General features: G+C 44.6%; 1 protein-coding gene across 2 annotated transcripts in view; it reads right to left on the reverse strand.

Moving 5' to 3' along the window:
- The window catches only part of LOC135898362 (aldo-keto reductase family 1 member B1-like), a 296,512-nt gene extending 283,059 nt beyond the window's left edge, over positions 1 to 13,453 (reverse strand). The window contains exon 1 of one of the 2 annotated variants that reach the window (XM_070537591.1): positions 13,375 to 13,453. Coding sequence is in view for 1 of the 2 variants with exons in the window: in XM_070537587.1 (XP_070393688.1) it covers positions 13,375 to 13,418 (44 nt within the window). In the remaining variant the exon portion in view is untranslated. The remainder of the gene's footprint in view (positions 1 to 13,374) is intronic. The other variant, XM_070537587.1, reaches the window with a different exon arrangement.
- Positions 13,454 to 14,558: the final 1,105 nt, after the last annotated feature.

The following is a 14,558-nucleotide window of genomic DNA, read 5'->3' on the forward strand; positions in this document are numbered from 1 at the left end:
GGCGTAATTGTGTTCACAATTTCACAATTACGCCACAATTATATATATGTATATATATATATATATATATATATATATATATTCACAGTGAAGTAGACGCCCGTATGAAGCGGTTTACTGACGTTTCGGCCGGGGTCCGGCCTTCATCAGAATTGACGTTTCGTCAATAATGTCAATAAACCGCGTCGCACGTGCGTCTACTTCACTGTGAATATTTACCCGGATCCAGAACTGCCTTTTCTCTGATATATATATATATATATATATATATATATATATATATATATATATATATATATATGCGGGGTGCCCAAGCTAACTTGAACCAAGGTTTCAAAAATACCCAAGAGCTCTAGAGAAATCGTACCGACTGCATAGTAGCCATAGTCGCATGTACTTACGGCCAGTATTTTTTTCATCATGAAGTATTACTTTATTAATTACTTTTTTGTGAACATTTTAATTATTCCTTGAATCGCAAACATATCAATTACGAAGTTGTTGCGCACCTCAAATAACCTCCGAATCAAGCATTTGTTTAGTGCTCAGCTTTGCCTCGTTGGTTTTTCCGAGAAAAAAGAAAAGTGCGCGTAACATCCAAAATACGAAATAGGCGCTCACGCGCCGCTACTCAAGCGCTCCCAAGCGAATAGCCACGGATACACGGCTTTACTAGCGGCAGCAGCTCAATACAGGGCTTCACGCTATGTGATGGTCACGGCATCAAGAGAACACGCCGCTGACGCATTGATAAGCGTAGCGGAGCCTTGCACGATGCGGCGATAAGAGTATGCAGCCGTATGTCCTTCAATGGTTGCTTATGGGGAACCAGCGCTGGCCAGGAGGCGCTACGACATTTTTCATGCGTTACTAAAATATGCTGAAACCGTCCGATAGGGAGGCTACGAAGATGGCACGACATATTTCGCGATAAGAAACGTGCGCCTGTATCAATGTTTGTCTAGCCCGATGCGGCCAGCCAAGTTCTGTCCATGGCCATGCGCGCTGCGTAGAGCGCATGCGCTGCTACGTCCTAGCACGTCGGTTCCCTGCCGTTTGGTGAGCCGTGAAAAGTGTGACTCAAGACAATCGATGAATTTGCTGACACGAAATCACTGCGTGTGCTACTGGAAACTGTGTCTACCGCTCGCTAGGCTATGTGTTACGGCGCTGCTGTCGGCACGCGAAGCTTCAGCGCTGGTTGCCCATAGGCGCTTGAGTAGCGGCGTGAAAGTGTGCATCCATTTCGTAGTTCGCGTATTTCGCGGACTTTTGTTTTTTCTTGGAAAAAACAACCGGGACCCCTTCAGCACGAAATAAATGCATGATTCGGAGGTTGCTTAATGTGCCCTACAACTTTGTAATTGATATGTTTCCGATTCAAACAATAATTAAGAAGTTCATTAGTTAAAAGCAATGAAGTAATACTTCGTGATGAAAAAAATTCTAGCCGTAAGTACATGCGACTACGGCTACTGTGCGGTCGGTACGATTTCTCTAGAGCTCTGGGGTATCTTTAAAATCTCGGTCCAAGTTAGCTGGGACACCCTGTTATATATATATATATATATATATATATATATATATATATATATATATATATATATATATATATATATATATATATATATATATATATATATATATATATATATATATATATATATATATATATATATATATAGTCTACTCTGTCACGTTCAACCCATATTTGGTGTACTTTACGTGTCCGGACAGCATGCCAATCATTTACCTTTCCTCCTCTCATTGCCCTCTGTAATGAATCTTCCTTTCAGTTTTGTTGGTCTCCTCGTTTTTGCCGCGTAGGTTACTACTGGTAGAACCCAGTAATTAAAAATTCAATATTCAGGGCACTAATAATCCTCGGTCCACGACTTTAGCAATCCTCCAAACGCGCTGCAGATTTTCGAGCCTCCACTCCTGACCCCTTGGTTAGGCCCACAGTCATTTCCTAATTAATTTTTAACTCGCGCAATGTTCACATCGGAGTGAAAACGACGCAACCGAGCGTACCGTCGACGAGATTCGGCTCGCAAAATGAAGGACTGGCCGTCTGACTTGCCCACCACCGCCTTTTACGCCGAGTTAAGCTTGAGATCCTGGTTCCGAGAAACTCATTTTCGGCTCCGCTGGACTCAGGAGGAAACAGCGACGGCGGGCAGTCAGGAAGAAAAATTTGTTTCCTTTTCCCCAAAATTCAGTGCTCGCTGAGGCTCGCCGTGTTGCGTACACATATTCGGCTAGACATGGTAGGTTTCGCCCGCTTGGAAAATTCCCAGCAAACACCGAATTCGCTTCAGGCGTGCTTGGACTGCAGGAAAATTCGTGCTGCCTTTTTTTTAAATTATTGCCATAAGAGTGCATGCTCGTGAAAAGGAAAAAAAAAAAGAACGCGAAACAAGAACGTGGTGTTGAGACAGAAGAAAGGCTGCGTTGCCATTTTTGGGCGCACGTCCGTCAATGTCACGTATATAAGACTCGGGCCCAAAACGCACTATATATGCGCTTCTTTCCACCGGCGTTACTGCAACGTACTTCGTACGAAGGGTGCGGGTGACGGCGTGAGCTACGGGCCCGCGCATGAGGCTTTATCAACGTAGGCGCAGGTTCGCTCAGCTGCCCGTCTATAGGCCTGTCTACGCCGACGTCGTGGAACAGGAAAGCGCGTACCGCACGCAGGCGCGCAGCCGATGGGGAGCTATAGCTGCGCGTTTCCTGAAATATGGAGGGTGCCAAGTGAAGGATGCCCGTGCGTGGTACTTGCCTTGCCGAACGATTTCTACCCGCGAGCCACTGTAGAGGCTGCGGCAGACGGTTTCGTTAAGAAGGAACGACGCTTAAAGGGCGACCTCCTCCTCCTCGTTTCCTGCCTGTCTTTCTTTCGCTACTGTGCTCTCCTCAACCGCTGTCCTTTCCCCTCCCACCCCTTCTTTCTTTTAACGTCTACGTCAAGTATGCCTTCGCGAGGTTTTTAAGTGTCGGCATCCCCTTTCCCCCACAGCTCTTCATTTCCGCATACGGCAAAGACGAATTCTGTTCGCGCTTCATCGACATTTCAATTCAAAAGGAGGGTTTCTGGTTTTTGGCATTTCCTGAAATTTCTGTTCCAGCTGCTCATCTCAAACAGCTATTTCTCTGTCTTTTTTTCTCCCCTTTCCTTCTTTCCGCAGCTTTGGTTGATACTTGATAGCATTTTTTTACTGCATCATGCAGCTCCATGAATAGCCAAAAGCTGACTTTACATGCTTCATTTGTTCTTCATCCGTGACTGATCTTTTTGTTCTCCTTACGGCTAAAGGGGGCAGGGGGGTAGCAGGCGTGCGAAAGGAATAGAATTGCACGTATCACACGAAATCGTGCCGTTCAGAGCTCATGACTTAGCGATTTCATCTTCACATTGGGGCTCCTTCTATTTTATTCTTTTTTCATTCTTCTTTCCTCGAAGACTACTTCGTATTGAAAAAAGAGAGAGTCTGTAGAGTGACTCATGTCACAATTGCGCAAGGCATGAGTTTAGAGCTGCGAGCGCCCTGTTTCCGAGAATTTCAGCATTCGCTCTTCGAGTTTGAACCTCGACCATGAATACGCCTGGTAGCAAGCGTATTTATTTCTGTGCGTGTGGGTTCTTCATAGCGAGCGGCACCCCGTTTTGTCACTAGGGAATGACATGCATGCGTTTCTATTCTCACAGTGCCTGCATATAAATTACTTCCTCTTTCAATGAAGCAAAATGAAGCGCGAACTCGCTTCATTTATTCGCCTTCCCCGGGCATATTATCTTACTTGTATTATTTCTTCTTATGAACGCGTCATATGTTGGCGATAGGTTCTTCAAATGCTACACAGTGCTTACATGGACTTCTCCTCAGATTATCCATCTATTTAAATCTAGGCACAAATAGACAGCTTACACAACGTTCTTAGTTTGTTTCGATGCCTCCTTCAGCCGGGAAATCCGGCATAATACGCCAGTCTCTTCGAGTATGGTTGCATTTCATCCCACCAGGAAGTCCCGTTTTGGATTGCTTTGGATATAGTTTTGAATTTCGCCAGAAAAAAAGGAGTCACTCTTTGAGAAAAGGACGTTCAATCTGCCAGGTCTCATAGGGGCTGTCTATTTATGGTTTAAGTTTTTGCATAAGATTTCGACTCCTGCGGTGAAGCGAAAAGATTCGCACTTTAAACGCACCAGCCGCGTTTTCTTTCACTCCCGTTGGTACTGCAATTCTGTGTACGTAAGATGCGTAAAAGTTCTTGCTTATGCATCTACGGAGATTACGGCATGCGTTTTCGTGCGACCTCTCTGGCATGTTGTCATTTATCAGCCAGCAGTGTGTGGCTCACGAGCATCTGGATCGCTCTAATGAATACCTGGACATCAAAGTATTTCATGCCCTAGACGAAAGATAAAAACACTGATTTAATGAATGGTTCCTACCATCGATTCGCATACATTGCCATTTAGATCTATTTCGTTTTCTGTCAGATGCGGATATATTTATGTTCCACCAGATCGAATTACGGTAGCAAGTTAATCAAATGTCTGCTAGATTCGAGAGTCAATAGCGTTATTGAGGAGTGTTGACGAGTTGACAAAAACTATTAATGTTTTTTTTTTTTTTATCTAAGCGTCCATTAGAGATACATACGACACTTAAAAATATTCAAAAGCAATATTAGGCTTATGATAGGTGACGTTATTTCTTCAATGTAACAAATATTTGATTTCGATTCAGTTTCAACAATCAGTGTTCGCACATGCTTTTCTGATATCTTGAACAGCACTCACGTATAGCGCGAAGTTTCATATGAGTGCTCAATCTCTCTGCACATTAATTGGGTAAAAGAAGCCGTAAATAATCTTACGCACTCAAATTCGCCATTTGTTCTCCCGTCCAGGAGTGGCTTCCTCAAATGCGTCTTTCGTTGTTTGTTGAGTTTAGTGTTTATAAAAGTTATGGATGCGTGAATTGCTGGGCTAGTTGGTTCTTGTTTTAAGTGAAAAGGAACCAGTGGAAACCAAGACCAAGTGGAGGCACACGCACACAGTTTCCGAACTTACAACTGATTTATAGATGCATCCACGTACTTTTAAACATGCAAAGCCCACATCACTGGCTGTAAACGAGAATCAGCCTGCAGATCAAGCGCCGAAAAACGTTCAGTGAGTGCGTTGGGGGTGGGGGGAGGGATTCAATCCCCACGGTTTGTGGAAAAGTATATGTATCAACCAGACGGAGCAGTGCTTAAATGAACGCCTCAGAGGCACAGGGAACAACCTGGCTTTAGCACGTAAAAGATTGCTACTGCTGCTCACCTTTGTTTCACCACACTAGCATGGTGGGCAGGGGGAAGTGCGAGCACGTGCGCGTATGGTTTGAAGTATTTCAAATCAAAAAGAACGAGCGGGTTTTTCATAAGCGACCTATCTGTGCTTATCACAGAGAAAGAGTGGCGATTTTTAACGGAGTTTGACTGACATCTTCAATGTGTTTGATTCATTTGTATCTTTATCAAGTATGCTTGCGAAGGAAAGCGCCGTTTAAATGTACGTGGGTGCATCAATAAATTAGTTGTAAGACCGGCGACTGTGTGTGTGTGCCTCCTTCTGGACCTGTGTCTTAATTTCCGCGCGTTCGTTTTTTCGCTTATAAAAAGTGTAATTTGTCATACAACTGCTCATATACTGGCGACTTCATGGGTCGTTATGCTTTTATGGTGCGTTGCTGATGCATGTGCCACATTCACCACGCACATCACAAACACACGAATCAGAATTTAGGTACAAACTTCTCACCTCTATCACTTGTTCTCCCCGACATGTTTAAATTACCTTCCGTTCCCATGTGATTTCGTCTGACCGTGCCAGCCATGCAACCAAACCTAAACTTAAAAGAAACACAATATTGAAGTCTGCCAAATGCACGTAAAAAGTATCGCATATGTGTTTCAACAAAAAATAAGGCATATGAATGTGCCGTTCAATATTGTTTTATCCTACTGGTAGCAGCGAACGCTCGCTTTCCGACTCAGTGGGTAAGGCGTAAGCGAGAGCCGAAGATTCCGGTCAATATGGATCGCTGTGGCGAACGATATGGGTAAGTACACGAATCCTGGCGTTCAAATCCGACTCCCGGCCGCTTTCGCTTCCATCTAAGCGCCTTTATCGCCCTCTATGAAGCGGCGAGCGTAACTCTTCGATGACGTGTTTGCGAGTTTGTCGGGTGCGACGCTTAGCCAACGACCGCACATGAAACCTCATGCAGGCCGAATGCGTGATGGTATATTGCCCAAGGCTGGAAGAGTATTCATTCAGTTTGGCTGAGCGAGTACGAAACCTGTCAGGCACGTCTAACAGGGCAGCGGAGCGACTAGAAACAGGCCTCACCAGTTGCTGCACCGCTCGAACAATGAGCGCGATCCCACACCTGCGCAGGTTCTTGTTTGCACTCGCGCAGTGCTCCGTGTGGTCATTGCAGTAGTGAGAGTCTTTGCCGTATCGCAACACCGTATAAACTTCTTGCGTCGTGCAGCCATAGACAAATAACAGAATATCCGTATGTAAGAACTAAGGCAGTATACGTGGTATTTCGCCATGGTCGACGTGTGTCAGTCTTCCGAGGCTTTAACTTCAGAAACTTTTTCCTTTTTATCCTTCTCAAAACAATCATTCTAAACTAAAATACATTTAACGTTGGCTTCGTAAAAAACAGCGTGTGAGAGTTGATGAACAGATCTATAGTGTGGTACAAAATTTACAAGATATAGTACTATAATACTATATTCAGAACAGAAGAGGCTTATTTTACGTCTGTTTAGTTCAAAAATATGACAAAGACATATATTCTGATGTTGTCATTGTCATAAAGCCAGGAAACAAAGAACCATGTTCATTGCTTCTTACGAGACAATGGCATTTGTAAACAGATTTGTTGTGATGTGTTAATTTTGATAAACGTTTTGTTAACTAGGACTAGCACATACCGGTCAGCTTGAAATTCCATAATTAAAAAGCAGAAACGAGTGATTTTTCGGCACCGCAAGGCACCTTAATGAAATTGCAATCCGCCACTTCCACGTCTTTTTCTGCTAAAACTTATCATGTAATTATTTTCTTTTTTATCAGAATGAACACGGTCGAGGCAATATGAAAGGATAGTTACATACAGGCTGTCGACTCAGGTGCCAAGAAGTTGCAAGATTATTTTCAAGCTATTATAATGCGATAATACAGCCAGCAAAGAACAAACATTTTGATGTCAATTTTCATTTTCCTTCGTTTCCTATTTTTTAGTGGTATAGTCGGCTACAATAGCTACGTCTTCCATCTTCTAAAAATAAAGAAAAGCTACATATACTAGCTAAACTATTTTAACATATCATTATACAGGCATCTGATTCCATGACCCCGACAAAAATATAACAGCCGAGTGATCACGATGCGCCTACATCCTGCACGCTATGTTGACCTGAGAAATAGTCACGTTTAACAGGCCGCGATCACTTAGAACATTTTCTTTTTTCTTTTTTCAGGAAGGATGGACACTTATTTATTATTTACAGCACTGTGAAAAACGATGGCACTGTTCCTGTTTCTGCACGGCATATAAAGCACTATACATAAAAAAAATCTATAGATTCGCAATGAAAAAGTCGAACTTTCGCCCGAAAGGCGAAGCCTCGATTGAGATGGCGAATTAGTAGACAGCTATATGAATTAAGGGCAGTCGTTTTATCGGCCGCATAAACTTGGAAACATTCGCTTACTAATTCGATTAACAAGCATGGTGTCCGCGCGCAAAGCAAACATGAACACATCACACTCGATTAGCACGGACACTCGCTGCCAAAAGGCAGACGCTGGTGTGAGCAAGTGCGGCTGCAGCAGCGAGCGAAGTTACCTTCGTGCAGAGTGTGGCTTCAACGCAAGAGTGGCGAGAACCACGGGACTCTGCTGGACTTCCTCCGGCAATCCGGCGTGTATCGACACTTGTAAATAATTCCTTATGCCAGGAGGCATGCTGTCGCAATAAAAAAAGAGAGAGAGCGAGAGAGAGAGAATACAGCGCGCACAGAAGTATGAGCCGTCTGCAGAACCCTTTGAAAATAAAGCGCGCGTGACCGTGCGCGCCCGTGCAAAGTACGCACTTGTTGGCGTAGTAGAAGCCGCCCCTGCCCTCCCTCGCGAGCGCCCCATCCCCGCATTCCTCCATATATAGCGCTTCTCTCTCTCTCTCTCTCTCTCTCCATATATAGCGCGCGAGATTGAGCCGCGATTGTCAGTTCCCCTTGCGCCCGGTCACGAAATACGCAGTTGCTGCCGGAGCACTACGCCTCCCCCCTCTCCCTCCCTCCCATTTCCCTCAAGGAATTTCCCCCGACGGAAAACAGCGCGTTTACCCTCAGCTTTCTCCTTCGAGCGCAGCATATTGAGCCGCGATCGTCCGCTTCTCTCGCATGCTTCCACTCGCACATACAGCACACGAGGCGTGGGGACAGTGTTATCACCCTTGGAAGTTACACGGAACATCACGCCGACGGCGACGGCAGGAATGCACCTGGAGTAGTTGCTATCGGAATGAAATGTGATTTTAAGAATCACCCGCAAAAGCCGCGTATATGAGAGCGCTGAAAGCAACAATTTCACTGCGTTCCTCAATGTTCGACGAGGCGGCCTTGCACAAGACGTACGGGAGCCCCTTTAAAAGCCCATCTCATTCCGGTCATCTTAACGAGCCTCCGTTCCAGAAGACCATCTCATTAGCGCCTGCAGGAATTCAAGAGCAGAAGCACAAGCTTTCGACTGCACTGAATAGGCTGAGCGCGCGGGAGAAACGATGTGAAAGAGCTTGGCAGTAGTCTTTGCATCGGGAAATGGTAGGGAAGCGGGAACTGCCTTACAGCTCGGTGAGCGTGCATTCGCTTTCTATTTTGTATTTCTATTTTTTCTATTTATTTATTATTTTTATTTTTTGCTGCTTTATACCATTTTCTCCTGCTCCTTACATCTGGCAAATAGGAGTCGTAAAGGCGATTTCCTTCGGAGAACTTGTGAGCTAGTGGGAGCAAATTTGTTTGCCGCTGCCAAAAAAAAATATAAATAAAAGAGAGCGAAGAAAAACGAATATGGGGCAAGGAGAAAGGGAGTAAATATTGAGACGAAACAGTTTCGTCGCCATATCTCGTCGCTGTATGGATCTCAAGAAATGCAGCTACTGATTTGACTACGCCGTGTTTTATTTTATGGCCCCTGTGTTTCCATGTTTCGAACGTATCTTCTGTTACGCCTATGTTGCTTAAATTGGGACTAATTTCAATAGCATAAAAATAAGAAGCAGGTTTCTAATAAGAAAATTTGTTATTTCGCACTTTCTAGTATATGCGTCTTCGGTTACTGGTTGTCTCGAAAAACATAAATATGCAGTTGCGAATAAGGTTAGCATTTAGAGCGCATTTTTCACTGAACTGCATCATCAAGGAAGCATTTGTATGAATTGCGTCCATGCAAATAACTCCTGCCTCACCTAAACGAAGTCGGCTACTATTGGTGCGCTTGCCATTTGCTTACTCATCCAAAGCGTCCATTGAATGAACTTGTGCAAAAAATAATATGAGAAATATATCAAATGAACTAAGACAATACAGTTGCTGCCATTAAGAGACGTGGGATGCAGTTCCATTCTTCACAGCGTAATAACCGAAAAGCTAGTGAAGCACATGCCACATTCAAGTGCTAATATTCTTTATTATTTATTTTCCTGCACCAAACTGCAATACAAAGCACCGGCCAAAATATTACTTAAAGATGAAATGAACATAAGTCAATATAACTGAAGTCTTGCGTTTTACACGGAAGCTTTGCTTGTAATAAAAAAAAGAACATGGCTTGCTTGCCTTTAATAAACTATTTTTTTTTTCAATGTTGCAATGCTTTGCAAAATGCCCTTGTACGCGTGCAATCACTCGTGTCCAGCTAATGGAAAAATGCTTGAGTATATAAAAGAAATGTGCTAAAATTATTTTACAGCGTTAAATCAGTGAATTATTTCTAATGCGCCAGCAAAGTGTGGAGGCACTGCGGCGAAAATTTCTTAGGTCGCGCATTTCTTGAAATGTCAAATAAAGCTGACTCCAATGTATGCAGTGATCAGTTGAATACCTAGCTGTATTTGAAATTTACGATGAATATCTAGCACCTGTCAACATCTATTAACACTTCTAGAATGAAATGAGATACACACCAAGCGGATAGAAGAACAACAGAGACAAAGGCGGACAGGTTAGCCCTTCTAAAGACCTGCTGGCTACCCTTTGCGGGGGAGGGTGCAAAGCAAACTACAAGGAGAGACGAGGAGAGACAAGACAAAATACAAGGAGAGACGAGACAAAATAAAATCCAGAAGATATTATAAAAGAAAATTCAAATAAACAGTATGAGGACTGGGTAGGGAGCCTGAAAATAAATAATGGGTTTTGCACTGTTGTGCGAGGTCTGAGTAGTGTTTCTTTTTAATATTAGATTGCATACGCTAGCCGCAACTTACTTGCTCATTTTCGCAGTTAGAGCAGTTCCACGCTTTCTTTTAAAGTGTACGTTTAGGGAATGGTTAGCTCAAAACAAGTTTGTTCGGTAATTCATATAGGTTGCGGTTTAATTGCTTCCTTGCCCACTGGAACTGGCTACTGGGAGATTCTCAATGATAACAAAATCATTATGGGTCCAAAAGAGTGTAACTGGAAACTCCAGAGAATTCATTTATGACGCATCCTGTTTGCCATCCAATAGAACCTTTGAAAATATAATTGAAGGCATCAAAATAGCTAAATAACCAGACTGCAACGACGTTCCTTCCTTTAATTGAGTGACTGCGAATAGCATTTATAAGCTCTATCTCCACAATATCGTTACGTGAAGGCACAGTAGCGAAATTATTTACAGGGTGCATTTGCAAGAGTAGCAAGCGGTGGACAACATAAAAACCAGCCAACATCAAACAAGCCACGTCGTCGTCATCAGATTAGCAGTGGCCGCTTATGGGCACGTCCCATGATATCCAAGGGTCAACATCATCGTCTCCTAGTGGTACGCAACATTACCCCCGGTGGCAGAAGCACCGGGCCGGCTCCACTAAAGACCCACAGCAGAGGAAGGGTGGTAACGCTTCAGTCTCGAAACGTGGATGGCGTCGCTGGACAACAGAAAAGAAGATGTAGTGGGAATAACGTACATAATCTCGTACGTGACGTCAGTCACTTGTCGAAGGACGCGGTATGGGCCCATGTATCGAAGAAGGAGCAAAACGTTCATCGTGGTGTCGCTGGTCGTAAATGCGCTTCTGATTGTGTTAGGAAACAGCAAGTCTACTACGGGCTATCTCCTGCGCGTAATCAGCCCGTGCAATGGCGTCTCGTGCATATTCACTAGTCGAAGTTGCAGGGGAAGGATGAAATGTGTTCAAAGCTAAAGTTGGTTCACGTCCGAACAAAAAGGTGAATGGCAGAGTAACCAGCAGCGTCGTGGCGGGAAGAATTAGACGTAAATGCCACATATAGCAGTGGAAGATCCCTATCACGGTGGTAAGCCGACACGTACTTTGAAGGCATGTCTGTTAAGGTCCGATTCAAGCACTCAGTGAGCCCGTTAACCTGGGGATGGTATGACGTGGTGATCTTGTGCTGCTAGGAGCAGCAGCACAGGATATCGTCGACGACTTTCGACAGGAAGGTGCTGCCCCGGTCAGTCAGCAGTTGACATGGGGCACCGTGTACTAAAATAACGTCACGGGGTAGAAAGTCCGCCACGTCTGTATCCCAAGGGGTTGCCAGAGCTCTTGTCATTAGAGAGTTATAGGGGTTAGAGTTCAGCGAGCCAGTGGACCAGCCGGCCTAGTGTGCCAGCGTAGACGTCAGTGAACATGCGCGGTGCAACATGAGCAGTGTCGTCTACGCTGGCCCGCTGGGCCCGCTGGCTCGCCACACTATAACTCTGTTGCGTAGCACGTCGCGTAATCGGTAACGTCGACAACCCATTTGTTTCCTGAAGCCGGTGTAAGAAAGGGCCCGAGAACGTCCAAACCTACACTGGTGTAGGGCTCAGGTGGGGCGTCGATGGGCTGAAGATACCTAGCAGAAAGCGTAGGCGATTTCTTTCAGCGTTGACGAATATTTTTAGTGACTCCTCAAGGACCTTGCGATTCTGATGTCCTTGTGGTCTTACGGGTAGGGCGACGGAAAAGTCATGCTGTTGTCAAGCAGCCGGCGTCGTCCCGTATACGCATTCAATAAAAACAGCGACTGATAAACATTTGGCGAAGAAACTGTGGCGGAATTATGGGAATGCTCGTAGAGTGAGTTAGAACAAGCGGTATATGACTAAGTACTTGTAAATGTAAGATGTACGAAATGGTATTCTTTCATTATTGAATTTATTTTAAATGTTCTGTTTCACATTTCTCAGCTAGCAGTTGGATGTTCATGGTTTTAGCACAGGAGCTTCGGAAGTGTAAGGCGGGCAGGCTGAGCTTCAGCCTCCTCCCCCTCCTCTAGAATGGGGGGGGGGGAGATTAGGCACACCCTTTCAGCTACCGCAAATGTTTTGAGCCCCCCCCCCTCCCCTCGCCTTGCATGAAGAACTAAAAATAATAATTTATGGGGTTTCACGCACCAAAACCACGATCTGAGCATGAGGCACGCCGCAGTGGAGGACTCCAGAATAATTTCGCCACCTGGGGTTCTTTAACGTGCACCTAAATCTAAGTACACGGGTGTTTTTTCATTTCGCTCCAACCGAAATGCGGCCGCTGTGACCGGGATTTGATCCCGCGACCTCGTGCTCAGCAGCGCAACAATAAATCCCCTAAGCAACCACGGCGGGTCCCACTTGAAGAATACCTCCGAAGCCTTCGTTCTGTACCATACGTGAAGCTGTATTCTGGTGCTGTATTCTATTATGTCTACATCGTTTCTAATGATATGTTCCTAAATGCCTCCCGTAGTTTCCTAGAAGTGTGTATCTTCAATTATAAAGTGTTAGCATTTAGCATTACCTGCTAGGCAGCATGACTGTACAAGGCTACATCTGCCCCCACGCAGCAACATCGCACCCCTGCTTCAGCGTAACCATGCATCAAGCTAGCCTGACGGTTTGTTTCATAAACGCCACAAAATCAAGGTACACTTTGGTGCACGAATAGTGCCCACGAAGGGAATCAAAGACGTGCACATTCTTGCTTGTGGCACACAGACACTGGACACGTTCGTTCCTGTCCATTTCGCACTATACGCACGCGTTTAGCACTCTTCATTTCCAAATAAAACCAATCTAAATTGCATAAATTTATAGCCACCACATACCTGTATAGCCACAGACCAAACGCAGACTCCCAACGTCCCTGCATCGAACAGCAGACAACAACGAGCGCCGAAATTAACAGGCAAACGCTACACGTAAAATAACTTCACAGTATTGGGGGGCTAGCGGTAGCAGTGCGGCACGATCCACAACGTTTATCTTTCCATCAGCATCAGACCACGTGACACTGCCTAGCCACCGACCGAATTTTTCCAATGCTATATTTTTAGAGGTTTTTGCGCTTCTTCTGTGGTCAGAGCGCCGCTGCGAGCGCGTTATCAATACAATCAGTCGGCCGCGAACGTTGGACGATAGAGTGACATAGAAACGAACAGAAGACACTGCTACAAAATCGTGACTAAGGCGCTCGCCGGTCCTCCCATTTCTCTTTCGTTCTTTCGCATGAACTTCCGATACACCAAAGCGCTCAAGAAAGAGAAAGAGCATTGGGAGAGTACACAATCCTTTCCCACAGCGCCGCCTGATTTTACAGGCGCAGAATTGCTTTAAATATCTCGGCATTTTCTTACGGTTTGTTACAGTGGGCACGTTCTGCCAGAAGCGGCAACGACGTTTGAGACGCCGGATTCTTCGGCTGCTAACGTGTCTCGGTTGAGCGCGCTAATTCCATAGCACTGCTAATACAGCGGAGAAAAATAACTAAAGCAAATGAAGAAAATAAGACGCACACAGCAACACTCGTACAGACGTCCTGCGCATATTTATGAAAATCCAGGCTTTGAACTCCAAGTAGGAAGCAGGAAAGCTTCAGTTAAAAAACTGAATAAGCATTTCAGACACAAAGACAAAAAATAAAGTTGGAAGAGGAGAACAATAAAACATACATCCTTCAACATTCTTTAACGTTTGCTTCGGATCACTCTTAATGAACAATTCTTCGGACGATACGTTGAGCTAATGAACAAATGAATTCAATTTTCTTTGTAATGTACTCGCAAGTGGTGGAGGGCACCACTTTCATGAGATAAAATAATGCGCCTATCCTGATAATTGCTGTACCAGCATAGTTACGAACTTAAAGGGAAAATTCTTTCAAAACGCTGACAAATAATGAAACAAGGGAGGCTGGTTTCAGTTACGCTTCTTTTTTTCAATCTTTATTTCAGTATACGTAGAAATTTTGGCCGCATTGTACGGCGTCGTACGTGACTAAAGAACGTTTCGT

Source organism: Dermacentor albipictus, chromosome 4 (genome assembly GCF_038994185.2).
Source record: "Dermacentor albipictus isolate Rhodes 1998 colony chromosome 4, USDA_Dalb.pri_finalv2, whole genome shotgun sequence".
In the NCBI taxonomy this organism is placed as follows: Eukaryota; Metazoa; Arthropoda; class Arachnida; order Ixodida; family Ixodidae; genus Dermacentor; species Dermacentor albipictus.